At 36.6% G+C, this 18,772-nt stretch overlaps 1 protein-coding gene across 2 annotated transcripts in view; it reads right to left on the bottom strand.

The window, feature by feature from the left end:
- GLMN (glomulin, FKBP associated protein) overlaps positions 1-18,772 on the bottom strand; it is a 44,509-nt gene that overhangs the window by 8,877 nt on the left and 16,860 nt on the right. The window contains exons 7-15 of one of the 2 annotated variants that reach the window (XM_068965358.1): positions 14,882-15,069; positions 14,425-14,478; positions 12,956-12,986; positions 12,761-12,850; positions 10,439-10,480; positions 10,266-10,339; positions 8,950-9,034; positions 5,691-5,797; positions 4,753-4,816 (exon numbers count right to left, since the gene is read on the bottom strand). In XM_068965358.1, the coding sequence (XP_068821459.1) occupies positions 4,753-4,816; positions 5,691-5,797; positions 8,950-9,034; positions 10,266-10,339; positions 10,439-10,480; positions 12,761-12,850; positions 12,956-12,986; positions 14,425-14,478; positions 14,882-15,069 (735 nt within the window). The remainder of the gene's footprint in view (positions 1-4,752; positions 4,817-5,690; positions 5,798-8,949; positions 9,035-10,265; positions 10,340-10,438; positions 10,481-12,760; positions 12,851-12,955; positions 12,987-14,424; positions 14,479-14,881; positions 15,070-18,772) is intronic. The other variant, XM_068965359.1, reaches the window with a different exon arrangement.

Below are 18,772 nucleotides of genomic sequence, written 5' to 3'. Positions count from 1 at the left end.
ATTAAATGCTTTTTCTCTATAACTACTGATATAATTAAGTACTACTTCTACTTTAACCTATGAAATTACATTACCTTATATTACCAGAATAAATCCAACTGAGTTTGATGACTTATAACAAATTTTTTTTGCTGGATCTGGTTTGGTAATATTAGTATCTATATATCTGCTTTCCTGAGTAGCTAAGCTGGTAAAGAATCTGCCTACAATGCAGGAGACCCCAGTTCAATTCCTGGGTCAGGAAGATCTGCTGGAGAAGGGATAGGCTACCCACTCCAGTATTCTTGGGCTTTCCTGGTGGTTCAGCTTGTTAAGAATCTGCCTGCAGTGTGGGAGAGCCTGTAATTTCACTGAAGCACGCTATCCTAGACTGTTTGGGTATTAAGGTCATACCCTACTAAACATAACATTTAGACACAACTACACTTTTTCTAGTCTTTGGAATGTTTTGTATGAGACTTGAGTATATGTTTTTTGAAATTATGGTAAAAATTATCTGCCCTGTGATTTCTCTTAGTAGATTGTTACAGTTTTGCTAGATTATATTTTCTAACAAATTTCATTTTATTGAAGTTTCAAAATTTATTGGAATGTTTTCATGTAACTTTCCTTTTGTTCTTCAATCTGTGCTGTATTTATACTTCCTTTTTAATTAACATTGTGTTTTCACCCATTTTTAATATCAATCTAAACAAGTACATATTAGGAATTTCTAAAAATTGAATTATGTAAGATATCCAGGTAATTTTTATTAGGCCCATATGCTGAGAAACAGTGATGTAGAATGATGCTGTCCAATGCCAAGGAGGAACTGAATTTTTAATTTTAAAAATTTAAAAATTAATTTAAAATTTAATAGTCACGTGTGGCTACTGTCTATTGGATAGTGTAACTCTGCTGCTGCTAACTCTAGCAGGTCTAATAAAGACCCCCTAAGATAAAAGACTTCAATAAAAGACTTTAGTTTCTCTTAATGGCAATAATTTAATACACACTCCACAATCTAAAACTTACAATAAGGTAATAAAATGTGAAACAATTAGGCTAAAGAAAATTTGTGCACACTCAGTTCTGCGTAATTTCACAAATTTTTCATGTGATGAATAACAGTAATTCTTTTTAGAAACACACAGGCGTGAAGAAGCTGTGGAAACAAGAATATATTCTCTCTTTTACATCACGACAGTGTGCATGTGTACTCAGCCACTCAGCTGTGTCTGACTCTTTGCGACCCCATGGACTGTAACCCACTGGGCTTCTCTGGCATGGAATTTTCCAGGCAAGACTACTTGAGTGGGTTCCCATGCTCTCCTCCAGGGGATCTTCCTGACTCAGGGATTGAACCTGCATCTCCTGCATTGCAGGGGGATTCTTTAAGATTATTAGATTTATGGGAAAAAAATACAAAGAAAACCAATATTTTACTTCAGTGTCTAGAAAAAAGTAACAAGATTTTAAAAAATAGTTATAAGGATATAAATTTGAAATGTTCACAAGTGTTCACTTTAAAATTTTATACCCAAACAACACACTGGTAAAGTAGTTCTGAGACCATTTCAGTTTTAGAGCTTAACTATACATTTCAAATTTCACTGCAGCTTGTTGCACAAAATAGAAAGGCAGTTTTATACCATAGTGAAATTTATTGTGAGGAAAGGGACCTTGCAAAGGACATAGTCAACCATGATACTGAAGAAATAAAAGGAAGGAAATGAATAAGACCCAGTTTTTCCCTTCTAATTTGTGTGGAACTTTATCACTTGTAATATTAAGGAATGTTATAACCTTAAGTCATTTGGCTCTGCAAATAACACACAAGGTATATGTTTCAATCTTGGAGAAAGAAACAATTTAAATGAGAACCTAAAATGTGGATTATATAGAACTCTATGTACATGGAGGTATGCCAGGTATTTATTGTTCTATCCTAAATGAAAAGCATATATGTGTACATTACATAATTCAGTTTTTTAAAGTTCCTGATAGACACTTCTGGCCTTTACAGTCTTACAGTGTTTCTCTTGATCCTGCTTTCTACATATTACAATCACAAATTATTTAGGAAAAAAAATAGGTAAGCAGGGATAGGTAAGGAAATGAGTAGATAGAAGGTGAGGGATAAATTATTATAGGCTGTGTATTAGAATAAATTACTGTAATTAAACAATTAACACTTATATAAAGATACCTACCAAATAATAGTGAACACTAGTCTAAAAATCAAGTTGGTTTGACCAGTAGAGAGAGTTGGAGTTTCAAGGTCCAAGAAGTTATGTGAAACTGAAGTGTGGGGAAAGTGCTTTTAAATTATTATGCAAAGAGATGAAGAGACATGAAATAGTAAAGTGAGGAAGGGAATGATTTATGAAGAAAGTCAGATGACAGTAACCCAAAATAGCAGGAAAAGAAATGGATCATTATTCAATTACGAATCACCTGGTTTTATATTTTAATGATCCTGTTCTTAGTTTTTCTGTACACTTTTTTGATTGCTTTTTAGCTTTTCATCTGACTAGTTACCACCACAGCATATTTAACTCAAAGACAGGTATTAACAGGAGTCCTTTTGAATAAAACTACTCACAATTCAGCATCATTAGAATATCATTTTGTTTCTCCTTTAATCAAATATTTCTAAAAACTCAGAAGCTATTATTTTCTTGTTAACCACACCAGACAGATATGCCTCTCATTTATATTCATGACCTACTGTGACTGCACTTGGTAGAAATGCTTCCATGATGAATAAGCTGCCTCAAAGATGTTAGGTTACCATCTTGGATTGATTTTTTGTTTTTTTTGCCAGTTTCCTTGGTATGATAATTCTTATGGTAGCTTGCATGGCAATACTATGAAATAGTTGATTCTTAAGAGGAAATTTTTAAAAACTTACATAAGAAGGCAGTCTTATAAGCTGGTTATATCCTTTTCTTTACTATATAATATTCAAGCCAAATAAGTGTGAGGTATTATCTGTGGATATCAGAGTAGACATTGCACAATGCTAAAACTGCTCTGCCTTCCCTCTCTTTGCTGCCCCTGTGAGTGGTACACTGTGCTCCATACTTACTAATAATAAATCTATCACTCCTAATCAAGAAGATGCTTTCTCACCCTGTCAGACAAATCAGATCATTTCTAGATATGGCCTCTTCCTGACGAAAGTAAAAACTCATACCATACTTTAAGGACACTTTCCAGAAGCCTCAAGGCTTCTACTGCTCCTGAATTGACTAAAAAAAAAAAAAAAAAAGAGGAAGTTCTAGTCACTGCATTTGGTCACGGCTATTTCTGCTTCTTGCTAATTATATGCCCTTGTGCAAGTTATAGAGCCTTCCTGTGCTAACATTATCTATGAAAAATAAAAACGAAAGAGCACTGATAGCATAGTGAAGAATATATGATAGCACTTGGACAGGATAGAGTTGCCAGGGGCTAGGGACGGGTGTGGAATGATGACATCAGAATTAACTGGGAGGGGAAAAGGGAGCTTCTTGTGATGTTAGTAATGTTCTATATTTGATAAGGATTTGGATAACAGAGCTAAGCATTTGTTAAAACTCAGTTAATGTATAATTAAAATTTGGGCATTAGATTTTATGTGAACTCAAAGAAAAACTATACACAAATATTTAACTCTTTTGAATGAAATATGTGCTGAAGTATTTACGGGAAAGTATGATGATGTTTGTAGTTTACCCTGAACTGCATCAAAAAATAGAGACTGAAGGATGGGGAGAGGATAGAGAGATGGATAAGTGAAAACAGCAGAGTAAAATGTTAACAATGCAATCTCTGTAGTACATAAAACAGTGATCACTGTGGAATTCTTTCAACTTGGCTTTATGTTTGAAAAAACGTTAGAAAAAAAAGCATCCTGTTTAAGAGTATCCCCTAGTCAGTGATAGCACATAACTACTTTTGGCTGAAGAACAATGAATGGGAAGTCAAATCACTGAATCTAATAGATTCAGTCAAAAATCTACTGCTACTTCTTCCATGAATGTTTGATCCCAAATCATGATTTACTTAAAAAAAAAAAAAAAAGGCTCTGGGATTCTTATATAAAACTCAATTACTTTCACTTCATTTATTACTTTCTAAAAAGCTTAATCATGCATGTAATTCAGGTAGTTACAGTTAATAAGATGACACATATAGAGAAAGCAACTATTAGAGTTAAGTAGAAAGAGAAGATAAAAAGCAAATATAATTTTACTGTATGACAAATCTCGCTCAAATAGTTTTCTGCTTATTGAATACCTCTTATGGTGCACTATTTTTAAAAATTTCAACTTCCTACACATTATTCAAAAGGTGCTCTTAACAGATTTAGTGCTGAAAATGCTTCAAATTGTCAAGTCCGATGAGGGGGATATCAGATTATTTTATTTTGTATAGCTCAGCCATAAATCATGAGCTATATAGGTGAAAGTTAATGAACAAGATAAGCAAACATATGTTGAGTTTCGAAAGGTTAGTTAACTTAGGAGCTGCAACTTACCTACGTAACAGAGCTAAGTGATGCTCACAGCAAGAGCACAGAGGCACAACAGGAAAAGGAAAGGGCAGTTGGATGTGGGGTGGTAAAGACTCCTGGGAATTAACTTCAAGTTTAAAGAATAATTGTTGGCACTTATTGCAACTGGGTAAAATATCACTCACTGGCTTAAGCAGATATTGATAAGAAAATAACAAAATATTCCTTATGCGTTTGAATAATACAGTTTCTTTTTATAAAAATTCACTTACTTGATTGTCTTTTTCATTATCTTTGATAACCAAATACCTCAATAAATTCAACGAAGCCATTATCCTGTTAATTAAAAAAATATGATTTGTTACTTACAGTACGATTTTACATAATCAGCAAATTCAGTGAATAAAGGTTAAGTTAAAACCTTGGGTATATTTCTACAATTATGTTTGGGCATCCAAAACTTTTCCTTTAAAATATTTTATCACACATCTTCTTTCCTTAACATAATTTATTACTCTTGTTCTCCAAGTTCACAAAATTTAATTGTGAAAATTACTATTCTCTTTTTCCCCAAGGGAGACTGATGCTGTTGCTGCTGCTGTTAAGTCACTTCAGTCGTGTCCGACTCTGTGACCCCATAGTCGGCAGCCCACCAGGCTCCCCCGTCCCTGAGATTCTCCAGGTAAGAACACTGGAGTGGGTTGCCATTTCCTTCTCCAATGCGCGAAAGTGAAAAGTGAAAGTGAAGTCGCTCAGTTGCTCTTTGCAACCCCATGGACTGTAGCCCACCAGGCTCCTCCATCCATGGGATTTTCCAAGCAAGAGTACTGGAGTGAGGTGTCATTGCCTTCTCCACCAAGGAGACTTGTTATCTTTAATGTTTGAAAATACCATCTTTTGCTTCTTGAATTTTAAGATTCCTTTTATACACAACAATTTCTCAACATTCATTCTAGTAATACTAAAAGTAAAATTACATATTGTATACGAAAAAAAGATGTATGTCTTAGAAAACAAAACAATAAAATCCAAACATATAAGCAACTAAACAACAAAAATTACTTAAACATGTAAATATGTAATTCTATGAAGTAACCATTAACTATAAAATCACAGGAAAATATGTTTTCTTTTAGCTTAGGTTCCCAAAACAGGGGTTTCACATCTTATTCTGAATTTACTATGTGAACCTTAGTGATGGTCACCTCACCTATCTGAGTTTTGCAGTAGATCTGTCTCAGCACCCTCTGGGAGAATGAGTACCAAATCCAGAAGGGAAATCAGCTGTGGTCCTGTAAACCATTTGTTATGTGTTTTCTGAGAAGCAAAAGAAAACATAAAAAAGGCTTTAAATAACAGGTTGATAAATACATGTGTTTTCCTAGTACCTTGATACTACAAAAACTAGCCATCACACATTTTAAATACATATTTTTAACTTTGATTTCCATTCACTATTTCCAGGCACTTGGAACAAATCCTGCTAGTTTGAGAGCACTGGTATGCTCTTTCTCTGTTCTCTATATGGAATTACTGAGTATTTACAACGAGACTTCAGTTTCCATTAATATTTCACAAGTATGCAGCAAAACAAAAAGAAATCATATTATTAGAATTAACACAATTTAAATCTATAGTTAACAAATTTCAAAATCCAGATTTTTAAAAAAGAGTAGAAATGGGGGGAAAATATATAATCATACCTCATTTTACTGCCTTTTTTTACATAGTGAAGGCTTGTGGCAACTTTGTGTCAAGTCTATCAGCACCGTGTTTCCAACAGCATTTATTCACTCCACATCTGTGTCACATTTTGATAACTCTCCAAAATTTCAAACTTTCATTATTATATATTTGGCAGGGTGATCAGTGATCTTTGATGTTATGATCATTGACTGTTTTGGGGCACCATGAACCATGCTCACAGAAGACACTGAACTTGTAAAGTGTGTGTGTTTTGACTGCTCCCATGTCTGGCTATTCCTCTGTCTCTCTCCCTCTCCTTGGTCTTCCCTGTTTCCTGAGACACAACAGTCCTGAAATCAGGCCAATTAATAACCCTACAATGTATTCAAGTAAAAGGAAGAGTCATATAAGTCTCATTTTAAATCAAAAGCTAGAACTGATTAAGCTTAGTGAGGAAGCATGTCAAAGGCCAAGCTAGGCCTCTTATGCCAAAGACAGTTAGCCAAGTTAGCCTAAATGCAAAGGAAAAGTTCTTGAAGGAAATTTAAGAGCTACTCCACTGAACACACAAACGATAAGAAAGTGAAACAGCCTTATTGCTGATACGGAGAGTTTTAGTGGTCTGGATAGAAGATCAAACCAACCACAACATTCTCTTAAGCCAAAATGTAATCTAGAGCAAGGCCCTAACTCGTCCGTTTTATGAAGGCTATGACGTGAGAAAGCTGCAGGAGTTTGAAGCTAGTAGATGTTGGCTCATAAGGTTGAAGGAAAGCAGCCAATTCCAGACCTAACAGTGAAGCAGCATGTGCAGATGTAGAAGCTGCAGTAAGTGATTCAGAAAATCTAGGGAGGTAATTTTGGGCTTCCCTTGTGGCTCAGATGGTAAAAAATCTACCTGCAATGCAGGAGACCTGGGTTCAATCCTTGGGTTGGGAAGATCCCCTAGAGGAGGGCATGGCAACCCATTCTAGAATTCTTGCCTGGAGAATCCCCATGGACAGAGGAGTCTGGCAGGCTACTGTCCATGAGGTTGCAAACAGTTGGACACAACTCAGTGACTATGCACAGCACAGAAAGGTAATTAATGAACATAGCTACACTAACCAAAAGATTTTTAATGTAGATGAAAATAGACTTATACTGCAACAAGATGCCCCCTAGGCTTTCACAGCTAGAGGAGAAAATGCCTGGCTTCAAAGCTTCGAAGGACAGACTGACTCTCAAGAGTTAATACTTGGTGGCTTGAGGTTGAAACTAATGCTTACTTTTTACTGTTCCAAAAATCATAGGGCCTGTAAGAATCATACCAAATCTACTCTGCCTATGCTTATATAAATGGAACAATAAAACCTTGACAGCATATTTGTTTATAACATGGTTTACTGAACACTTTAACCCTACTCTTGAGATCTACTGCTCAGAAGAAAGATTATTTTCAAAATATTACTACTGTTCACTGATAATGTACTTTGTCACTTAAAAGATCTAATGGAGATGTAAAATGAGATTAATGTCCTCATGCCTGCTAACCAAATATCCATTCTGCAGCCCATGGAAAAAGGAGTAATTTCAACTTTAAAGTCTTACTCTTTTAGAAATATATTTCATAAAGTTATTGCTTCAGAGACAGTGATTCTTCTGATGTAACTGAAAACCTTCTGGAATCATTCATGATTCATGAGAAAAGGTCAAAATATCAACTTTCACAGGAATTTGGAAGAAATTGATTCCAGCTCTCATAGATGACTTGGAAGAGTTCAGGACTTCAGTGGAAGGACTTCCCTGGTGGTCCAGTGGTTAAGAATCCACCTTCCGATGCAGAGGACGTAGGTTCAATCCCTAGTCAGAGAACTAAGATCCCACATGTAACAGGGCAACTAAGCCCACATGCCACAATCAGAGAAAACCCACATGCTGCAACGAAGGCCCAGTACAGCCAAAAATTTTTTTAAAAAAGGAAGTAACAATAACTGTGGTGGAAACAGCAAGAGAACTAAAATTAGAAGTGGAGCCTGAAGATGTAAATGAACTGCTGCAATTCCAATGATAAAATCTGAACAGATGAGGAGCTGTTTCTCCTAGGCTGGCAAAGAAAATTGTGTTTTAAGATGGAACAGATTTCTGATGAAGATGCTATTCAGACTGCTGAAATGACAACAAAGGATTTAGAATATTACACAAAACTTAGTTGATTAAGCAGTGGCAGAGTTTGAGAGGACTGACTTCAATAATCAAAGAACTTCTATTATGGGTAAAATGCTGTGAGACACCTTCGCATGCTGCAGAGAAATCATTTGTGAAAGAAACAGTCAATCAATCTGGCAAACTTTACTGCTGTCTTACTTTAAGAAATAGCCACAGCACCTTGATCAGTAGCCATCAGCATTGACCTTCCACTAGGAAAAGGATGACAACTCCCTGAAGGTTCAGATGATGGTTAGCATTTTTAAGAAATACAGTATTTTAAAATTAAGGTATGTACATTGTTTTCTTTTTAGACATAATGCTACTGCACTTAACAGATTAAATGTAGTCTAATTAACTTTGATATGCATTGGAAAACCAAAAACTTTGTGCGACTTGCTTTACTGAGATTTCTGCTTTATCATGGTGATCTGGAGCCAGACTCATACTATCTCTGAGGTGTGCCTGTACCCTAATATTAGAGATAGAAAAGGTCCATAGCGCAAGATTCCACATTAATGTATTCCACAAATGAATAAATAAGTCCTAAAAATAAAAGAATAAACTGATAATTGACACCTTAGTTATGCTCTTACCTTTAATGAAATGTCAATTTGATTTTTGATATTTTGAATAATAAAGGCCTCCACACCTGAGTGATTACTTGTATTCAGTAAGCACCTTTAAAGCAAAATTACGATACATTTGAAATTATCCTGGACTGCATTATAAATTAAATACTGATAAAGTTTTACAAATTCAAATGGGCCATGTGTTATTTGCAGAAATAGGAAAAAAACAGTGCAGACAACGACAAAGTCACCTGTTATGGCTACTGCCCTCACTAATTGGTAAATTCTATTTTAACTGGGTTTTTCAAAAAGAAATTTCAATTAAACCAAACTTGAATCTTTTTATGCATACAGTTGCAATGATCTAACACGGCAAGAACAGTCACTAGTATAATAGTTTAAAAACTCCCCAAATTATTCCCTGTTTGACTAGTCTGGTTAGATTAACTGAATTGCAAAGAAAGGAAACTCAATCTGATCAACCTAAGAAGAGGGAGTTTTCTGGGTAGGAATACAGGTAGATCAGAATAGGAAAGCTGGTATAAGACCTAAGCATCAAACGGAGATTTCATAAACCTACTCTGATTCTTATCAAACAGAAATGAAGAAAAAAAGGAATCGAGTGCTAGTACTGGGCAATCCCAAAGAACACTTCTTACTTAGCATGTTAACACTGCCCCAATTAGGTTTTAACTCACTTTTATTACCCAGGTATCAACAAACTAAGGTCTGCAGGCCAAATCCAGCCTACTGCCTATTTTGTTTTATTAGAATACACTGACCCTTACTACAAACACAAAGTTGAGCAGTTGTGACAGAGGCTATGTAGCCCATAAAAACTATATTTACTTATGGCCCTTTAAGAAAATTTGCTGATCTTCAATCAGAGCTGCTAGAATCTTTTGCTTCTCAAACAGTACTATTAATAAGCTCCACTGTTAAAGTGAATAGGCTGTCAAAGGTTATAACTCCATTAATTTCAACTGTGAATAATGGATATTATTGACATATATAAAGTTCTAGCAGAAGTCTTACCAATCTCAGTTTAATCTTTCCAGTCTACTTTAATTTTAGCGTATTTCAATTAATTGAACTGAAGTATATATATATGGTTATTTATTATGTAATATTCACATAATATATATTTATATATGTATCCATAATTTTTGATTAATTCATCTCTACCTATCAAAGAGAAAGTGAAAGTGAAGTCACTCAGTCGTGTCCGAGAGTGGAATTACGTGCAAAACACACCAAAATACAATAATCTTGAATAATTAATGGCATTAATTTGGGTTTTCAATGAACCACACATTTCTCAATTAACCTTTGATACATACCTAAATAATGTATATTTGCCTTGTGGATCCAATTTGTTAATATACAGCTGAAGCACAGCTAAACCTTTTCTCCTCTAAAATGGAATAAATAATATTGTTACATAAACTAAAGATTAAATTATTAAAACTTTTCACTGCAACTCATTATTATTTAGTCCCAGATATTTACATACCAATGTCTCAATGGGGCAGAGGGTCATTATTTTGACTAAGCCCTGGAAATAAAAAAACAAATTTATTTCAAATATTAGATTATATTGACTACAAAGAAACAACTATATTATTAATGTATACTAAAAATTCAGAGAAATGAGGATAAGAGATTTAAAGCTGAAGTAATTTTTGCCTTAACCTTTCATTCTACTGTTATGCCCACAGGAAGCTAAGTACAATCCATTTTGTAACTGATATTGAGTGGGTGTTACCAAGTGTATAGTTAGAAGCACATAGTAATTTTCAATTATGTCTAGGGTGGCAAAAGAAATGAACTCAAACATATAGAAATATAATCCACTAATTTAAAATAATCAGACTTATTATATACTAACAGAAGGCAGAAAAACATTTACTTTTGCTTTATAGACTTTGCCAAAGCCTCTGACTGTGTGGATCACAACAAACTGTGGAAAATTCTTAAAGAGATGGGAATACGAGAAAACCTGACCTGCCTCCTGAGAAATCTGTATGCAGATCACGAAGCAACAGTTAGAACCGGACGTGGAACAACAGACTGGTTCCAAATTGAGAAAGAAGTACGTCAAGGCTGTATATTGTCACCCTGCTTACTTAACTTAAATGCAGAGTACATCATGCGAAATGCCGGGCTGGATGAAGCACAAGCTAGAATCAAGACTGCCAGGAAAAATATCAATAAGCTCAGATACACAGATGACACCACCCTTATGGCAGAAAGTGAAGAACTAAAGAGCCTCTTGATGAAAATAAGAGAGTGAAAAAGTTGGCTTAAAGCTCAATATTCAGAAAACTAAGATCATGGAATCCGGTCCCATCACTTCATGGCAAACAGATGGGGAAACAATGGAAACAGTGACAGACTTTATTTTCTTGGGCTCCAAAATCACTGCAGATGGTGACTGCAGCCATGAAATTAAAAAACACTTGCTCCCTGGAAGAAAACCTATGATGAACCTAGGCAGCATATTAAAAATTAAAGACGTTACTTTGCCAGCAATGGTCCGTCTAGTCGAAGCTATGGTTTTTCTAGTAGTCATGTATGGATGTGAGAGTTGGACTATAAAGAAAGCTAAGTGCTAAAGAATTGATGCTTTTGAACTATGGTGTTGGAGAAGACTCTTGAGAGTTCCTTGGCCTGCAAGGAGATCCAACCAGTCCATCCTAAAGGAAATCAGTCCTGAATATTCATTGGAAGGACTGATGCTGAAGCTGAAACTCCCATACTCTGGCCACCTGATGCGAAGAACCAACTCACTGGAAAAGACCCTGATGCTGGGAAAGACTGAAGGCAGGAGGAGGAGACAACAGAGGATGAGATGGTTGGATGGCATCACCGATGCAATGGTCATGAGTTTGAGTAGGTCCCAGGAGTTGGTGATGGACAGGGAAACCTGGTGTGCTGCAGTCCATGGGGTTGCAAATAGTTGGACACAACTGAGCGACCGAACTGAAACTGATTTTTCTATATAAATAGTGGAAAAACAATTTGCTAAATTGACATCTAAGACCTATTTGGCTATGATAACAAATAACTAATAAACAGGGGCAAAACAAATCACAGGAGAGAAAACAAAACGTTTTTGTAGTAATGAATTATATATGCCTTGATATAGTCCTGAGGACCTGAGTTATGATAAAAGTAAAGGAGCTTCATTGTGCAAGGTTCCTACAGAACCAAAGTGTTAAAGAAAGCTGTATTTCCCACTGGATGCTATACTGTCAAATATAGTAGCCACTAGCCACATATAGCTGCTGCTGTTGCTGCCAAGTCACGTCAGTCGTGTCCAACTCTGTGCGACCCCAGAGATGGCAGCCCACCAGACTCCCCCGTCCCTGGGATTCTCCAGGCAAGAACACTGGAGTGGGTTGCCATTTCCTTCTCCAATGCATGAAAGTAAAAAGTGAAAGTTAAGTCGCTCAGTCTGTCCGACTCTTAGCGACCCCATGGACTGCAGCCTACCAGGGTCCTTTGTCCATGGGATTTTCCAGGCAAGAGTACTGGAGTGGGGTGCCATTGCCTTCTCCTCTAGTTAAGGTTAAATTAAATAAAATTTAGAATTCAGTTCTTTATGTCACACCAGCCACATTTCAAGTGTTTAATATGGCTAGTGGCTTTCAAACTGTACAGCACAGAAAACAGGATACCTTTACCATTACAGAAAGTTCTACTGGACAGGAAGGTACCAGAGTTTTTGAAGGATATGGAGAAAAAAAGCAGGAAAAGAGTCTGAGAAGAACTTTACTTAAGTTTAGAATAGAAAAGTGGCATTTTTTAAGATTAGAATACATATTTTACTTACCTGAGGTACAGTAAGAAAACTCTTGATTTCTAAGTACTGGTGAAGCAGACTGTTGTCCTCTATTCTCAATAAACCATTCTCCAATAGATCCTACAGATGAAAATATATGCAGAGATACAAATATGGTAACGTCAACAGCTGTATTTGTTAACATGATTGTGTATTTAAATTATAATGGTTGCAAACAAATCTTACCACTCCTTTGGAGAAAACAGACTCCTCTGTTCTGGAAGAGAGTATTAAAATTTATCAACATGGTTTTCTAAATTGCTTTAGAATTATTCTTCACTTTAGGAAAAATAAAGCAAAAATTGAATTTTAAATACTTCAAAAAAGCATATTAAGGAGAAATTCTGTTGAAGAACTTAGTCAAAATTCTTAATCCACCTGTGATCTAGCTTTTGATTTGGCTACTGAAAGCAAAATTTACCATGATCAGGCCACTCAGGGCTTATTTCCTGGTATCAGATCAGTAGAATTTCAACACCAAGTGCTAAGCAATAAATTATGCCTGATATAATGCCATGTATTCTAATTGATTAACTGGTTAGCTCTTTTAAATTCTTTATTTATATATATATATATATATATATATATATATATATATATATATATATATATAAAGTAACGCTTTCCATTTATTTTTTAAAGGTTTACAATTATCGTTAATTAAATATTTAAGATCCGTGGCAAAAACTATGATCTTAGGCTCCAGGTTCTTGTTCTAACCATAAAAGGAATTAAAAGTGTTCCGTTTTTTGCCTCAATGACAGTTTGGAAATTTTAAGACTATAGAACTGAATATTAAAATCAATACACATTCTCATTTTATGTATTTAACAGAAACTACGTAAAATCATTAACACATACACAATACAGTAAATTTACAGAGTTAGTAACTACTTGTGCCAGGAGACCCTTGGAAATTCCTGCCTTGTAGGCCGAGGCTTTGGACATTTGCCATGTAACAAATCTTCCTTCACCTGGGAAGAGACGGGATTAATAAACTGTCACTAGTATTCCTACAGGACAGCACTAGAAGGCCCTGACTGATCTCAAGAGAGAATTGCAACATGTTATTGAAAAAGAAAACAAAGCATAGAGTTGTGCGAAATTCTTAAATACCTATCTGGGAAAACTGCATACCTGTTACTTGGTAATTTTTTTAAAAAGACAAAGTTTTTCTTCTTATTGGTGCCTCAAATGAGAAAAGCTATTGAATGATATCACTGTCAATAATCTAAGCTATAAAAGGTAGAGTCAAGACTTCCTTTCTTTTGATGCAGTTCACAGATTGTATCCATGAAGCAAAACCATGGATGAATTTCTTTCTTGACCACCTCTCCTTAGATTGGAAGAGGCTGCAGTGGGATAGAGGTATTTCAATTTACCAACTTCTGAAATAAGCAAAGAAACCCTAGAAGCAGATTACTGGAAATCTCCTTAAAAGACAAGATTTTAATATTATATTTAGCTTAAAATAAGAAATTTTGTTGTAAACATCCCTTTGGTTCATTTCTGTTTCTTGTGAATACTTGCTTCACTATTTTATAAAATTATTAATTAACTAGGGTCTGGCAAAGACAAAGTAGTTTCCCTTGATCTTGACAAGGGCTATTTTAACACTATTATTTAATTCTGAGATGCCACTTAAATAATCTTACCTTTGTAAAAGGACTTCAATATGCCCCATATTAAATTGCAAAAGATATGATGGGCTAAAATAGAAAAAATGTATATATAAAAACATACACATACACATGCACTTTTAGAAGCGCATATCCACTCAGAATGACATTAATAATGCAGTTAAAAGATGATGGCAATTTAAACCACCCTATTGGCAACTGGCCCAACAGCTTCAAAACCAAGCTCAGTTTAACACTTTCTGACTCTTGGCCCAATCATTCCTTATGTCTGTTTCAACGCCTCCCCCACAACCCTTTTCACTACTGATGATTACTGGCTTTAAAAAGATTACAGGTAGTAATACTTAGAATAAAAATAGGTTTTGTTTAAACTTCACTGAAAATGTACTAATACATTAATAAATATATGTTGGACATTAGATAAATGAGTCTGATGCTATTCCTTTTAGAATACATAAACACTAACTCCTACCTTAAGACCATTGGAAGCTGATCAATACTGATGCCCTGTACAAATACTAGATATGCCAGAGAAGCCATAGAGTCTGATAACTGTTTGTCTTCTTCTTCCTCAAATTCAAGATAATCCCAAGTCTTCTTTTTCCTTCCATGATTAAAAACCATTTTGGGAAAAGGGTATCCAATTGCTGACAAAAATCCCTGTGAAATGGATAAAAAAGGAAGCTACAGCAGACACTCTACTGTGCCCTCTCCCACCCCATATTCACATCCTATATAATCCTCTCCTCTTGAGCGTGGGTAGGACCTGTGAGACTTGCTTCTACCCAGCAGACTATGGCAAGATGCCACCCCATGATCAGACTGTGTTCTACAGCAAAAGTGAAGCAATTTTTGCAGATGTACTTAGAGCCCCAAATCAGCTGATGTGAGTTAAGAAGGGAGACTATCCTCTGTGAGCCTGACTTAAGAGGAAGAATGTTTTTAAAGAGGATCCAGGCCCTCTTTAGAGTCAGAAACTCACCTCTGCTGGCCTTAAAGAACTAAGCTGCCAAGTTATGAGGGGGCCTATTTAGAGGGCTATCTGGCAGGGAACTACAGGCAGCTTCTAGAAACTAACAGTGATCCCTAGCCAGCAAGAAAATGGAGTGTGTGTGTGCTCAGTAGCTCAGTCATGTCCGACTCTTTGTGACCCCATAAACTGTGTGGCCCACCAGGCGCCTCTGTCCTTGGAATTTTCTAGGCAAGAAAACCAGAGTAGGTTGCCAAATGGAGACCTCAATCCTGTAGCTTCAAGAAGATGAATTTCTGCCAACAATCTGAAGGAAGTGTGTAGGAAGATGAAACAGTTCTGGAGATAGATGGTGGTGATGATTACACAACATTCACAAATGTGAATGTACTCAATGCCACTGAACTATACAGTTAATGGTTAAAATGGTAAATTTTATGTATGTGTGTATTACTCAGTCATGTCCGACTCTTAGTGACCCCATGGACTGTAGCCTGCCAGGCTCCTCTGTCCATGGAATTCTCCAGGCAAGAACACTGGAGTGGGTAGCCATTCCCTTCACCAGGGGAATCTTCCTGACCCCAGGATTGAACCCTGGTCTCCTGCATTGCAGGCAAATTCTTTACCATCTTACCCATCAGGGAATATTTTATAATTTAAAAAATGCTTCAGAGATACCTGAGAACCTAAACATGTGAGACATACAAGTATCATGAAATGCCAGTAGACTAATCAAATGAAGAATACTCTAGTAACAACACTCTACCGACCACTGTCTGCTGGATATGGACTGGCTAGTAGGCTCTTGTGTTTTAAGAGAAAGAGAAGCATCCCCACATGTGTTAAGAGCTACAGTTTCATGTTTGTTTTAAGAGGGGAAGGAAAGAGAAAAAGAGAGACTTAAGAATCACAAGATTGCTCCTGTGCCTTTTATTCTATTTCTAATGTGCTAGAAAGCATCTGATCTTCAGTATCCTACGAAATTAACCTGAGTTTTGGCTCTACCACTTATTAGCTGTGAGATACTGGGTTAGTTCCTAACCTCTCCAAAGCCTTAGTTTCCTTATAAGGAAAATGACATAACACCTATGTCAATATTTATTGAGAAAGTTCCACCAAAAAGTTCAAGAAAGTTAAAGGCCACAAGAAACCACTAAATAGAAGTCAAAAGGGAACAACAAAAACAGCTAAATCAGAACGAACACTGATGTTCCAATCACTAATTTATTCAATAAGTACTTGAGTGCCAGGCACTGGGCCTGATATTGTAGAGAATTAGAAAGCCAAATAAGACTTTTCCAGTCTTCAGGGAGTTAAAATCTGCCTATCCCAGATGGCTCCATTAGTCATTTCAAAACATAAAAATGAACCATGCAAACTCATCCTCAGTCACAAGAGACTGCTATTCAGCTACCAGATGCTAAATACATATTGATTTTTGAAGCTACACATTCTTATTATAGCTATAAAACAAAAATTGACTATATTCAGATTCCAAATGTCCTCTTAATAATGAAGGTTCATTTCTTTATCCAGCCAGTACTAGATGTTGTTGCTTTTTTCCCCACAGAGTAAGGTTAGCCTTTTAAAAAACTGTTATATGTAACCAGATTCTACAGTGCTGCTGTAGATGTTCGGGGTTCACCCGTGTCCCAGTTAGAGCCTGCACTGTCTATCCACATATCACTCAGCTGACTTGCTCAGATCCAACACACCTGACCCTCTACAATTTCTCATGGCAGTCTTTGCCCTCTCATGAAATGTTCCTATGCTGCAACCCCTGGGGCATTCAAGCAGTACTCTACCAAAACAACTTGTGCCAGAGGGATGGCTGCGATGTGCCACATTTACCTATCCTTCAGTAGCTCCTTCTCACTTCATCTCGTGCCCCAATCTCGTCTCTATTTCTTAACTGCTTTGTGCTTCTTCACTGCTGGCTCTCCTTGTAACGCTCCTTCCACTAAGATCTTAGAACCTCTTCCTATTATCCTCAACCTCTTCACAGGATGTTTGTTGTAGCTCAGTGCTCTAATTAAACCTGACTGGTTTCTGGTGGGAGCTGCTCATACTCTCCCATCTCTTACATCGCACAGCCAGTAAAGCAGCAGCAGGGAGGGGTGGTATGGGTAGAGGCTTAGTATTATCTTAGTTCTTCCTGCACTCTCAGGCAAAAGCACATTTTCCTTTGAAGCAGATGTCATACTGCCCTTTATCTGTCCCATCTCTGTCATATGCTGACTTTCTGGTCATTTCCCCATGTTCACTGAAGGCTGGTATCTGCTCACATGCCTTTTCTCTATCCAGCTCCTGCTATGATCCTGGAGTTATGCAGGTAACTCGTATAGCAGGTCAGCCTCATGGTGTTTCTGACCACTGAATTCTAATGACCTTAATTTCTAATCCATTTTTGCACCAAATTCCATCCTGGATCTCTATCAACATTTGGAGCTATTCCATATTAGATACCTAAACTCCAGCATCTCATTTTCTGACCACAATTTCTTATCTCTCCTACCAACCTACTTATCTACCTCTGACTTCTCTAGTATTATTACGCCTTCATTTTTAACCTACCCATCTGTCCCTCCTTAATCCGCTTCTTCCCATAACTAACCAATGCACCATTATTTGAATTATCTGCACCCTATATTTCCTTTAGCTACGTGTACCCAATAAAATGCCAGCCTTGGAAAGACAGCTACAATTCACCTTTCTACTTCAACACCCAGACAGCTGATACTACTGGAGAAAAACCACACAAATACTTACTTCTACAGCTGTGGTCTCCAACAACAGACCCCAAGTGCTCAGCACTACTGACTAACGCTTTCTTGGTCTTCTCCCTCTTTTTTCATTCCACTCAATATTCCAAACCTTTATCAGTTTTCTGAAGCCCCCTGTTCAATCCTCATTTCTACCTCCTCATTCTTAAGAAATATGAGGCAAGTGGGCCCATTTCTGCTACAATTTTTCCTACATGCATATCCATTCTACATGTTCTTCCTCTCCAGGTGTCCTTGATCCTGCACCCAGCTGGCTGCTCTCCTCCTGCCACATTACTTCAGTTATTCCATAACACTTTTCTTTTTCCCTCTGACGGTTTCTGCCCCTTTAGCCTATAAATATGCTCAAGCCCCCCTATCTCTCCCAATTACCTTCATGTCTTCTCTACTGCCTTCTTCCTTACTCATCCAAACTCTTCTCAAGTATAGCTTGTACCAGTGATCTCCTTTGTCTCATTTTTCATGCACTCCTTTATCTACTCAACTGATTTTGGTCTCCCACACTCCACTCAAATTGCTCTTGCTAAGATTATCAATGCCATATACTTCCTAAATCCAGCGGACGCTTTTCAACTCCAACTCTACAGGCTACCTCTGCTGCATTTAACAG

The sequence above is a fragment of the Capricornis sumatraensis genome, chromosome 2 (genome assembly GCF_032405125.1).
Source record: "Capricornis sumatraensis isolate serow.1 chromosome 2, serow.2, whole genome shotgun sequence".
NCBI classification, from domain to species: Eukaryota; Metazoa; Chordata; class Mammalia; order Artiodactyla; family Bovidae; genus Capricornis; species Capricornis sumatraensis.
This window is presented reverse-complemented; position numbering and strand designations above follow the sequence as displayed.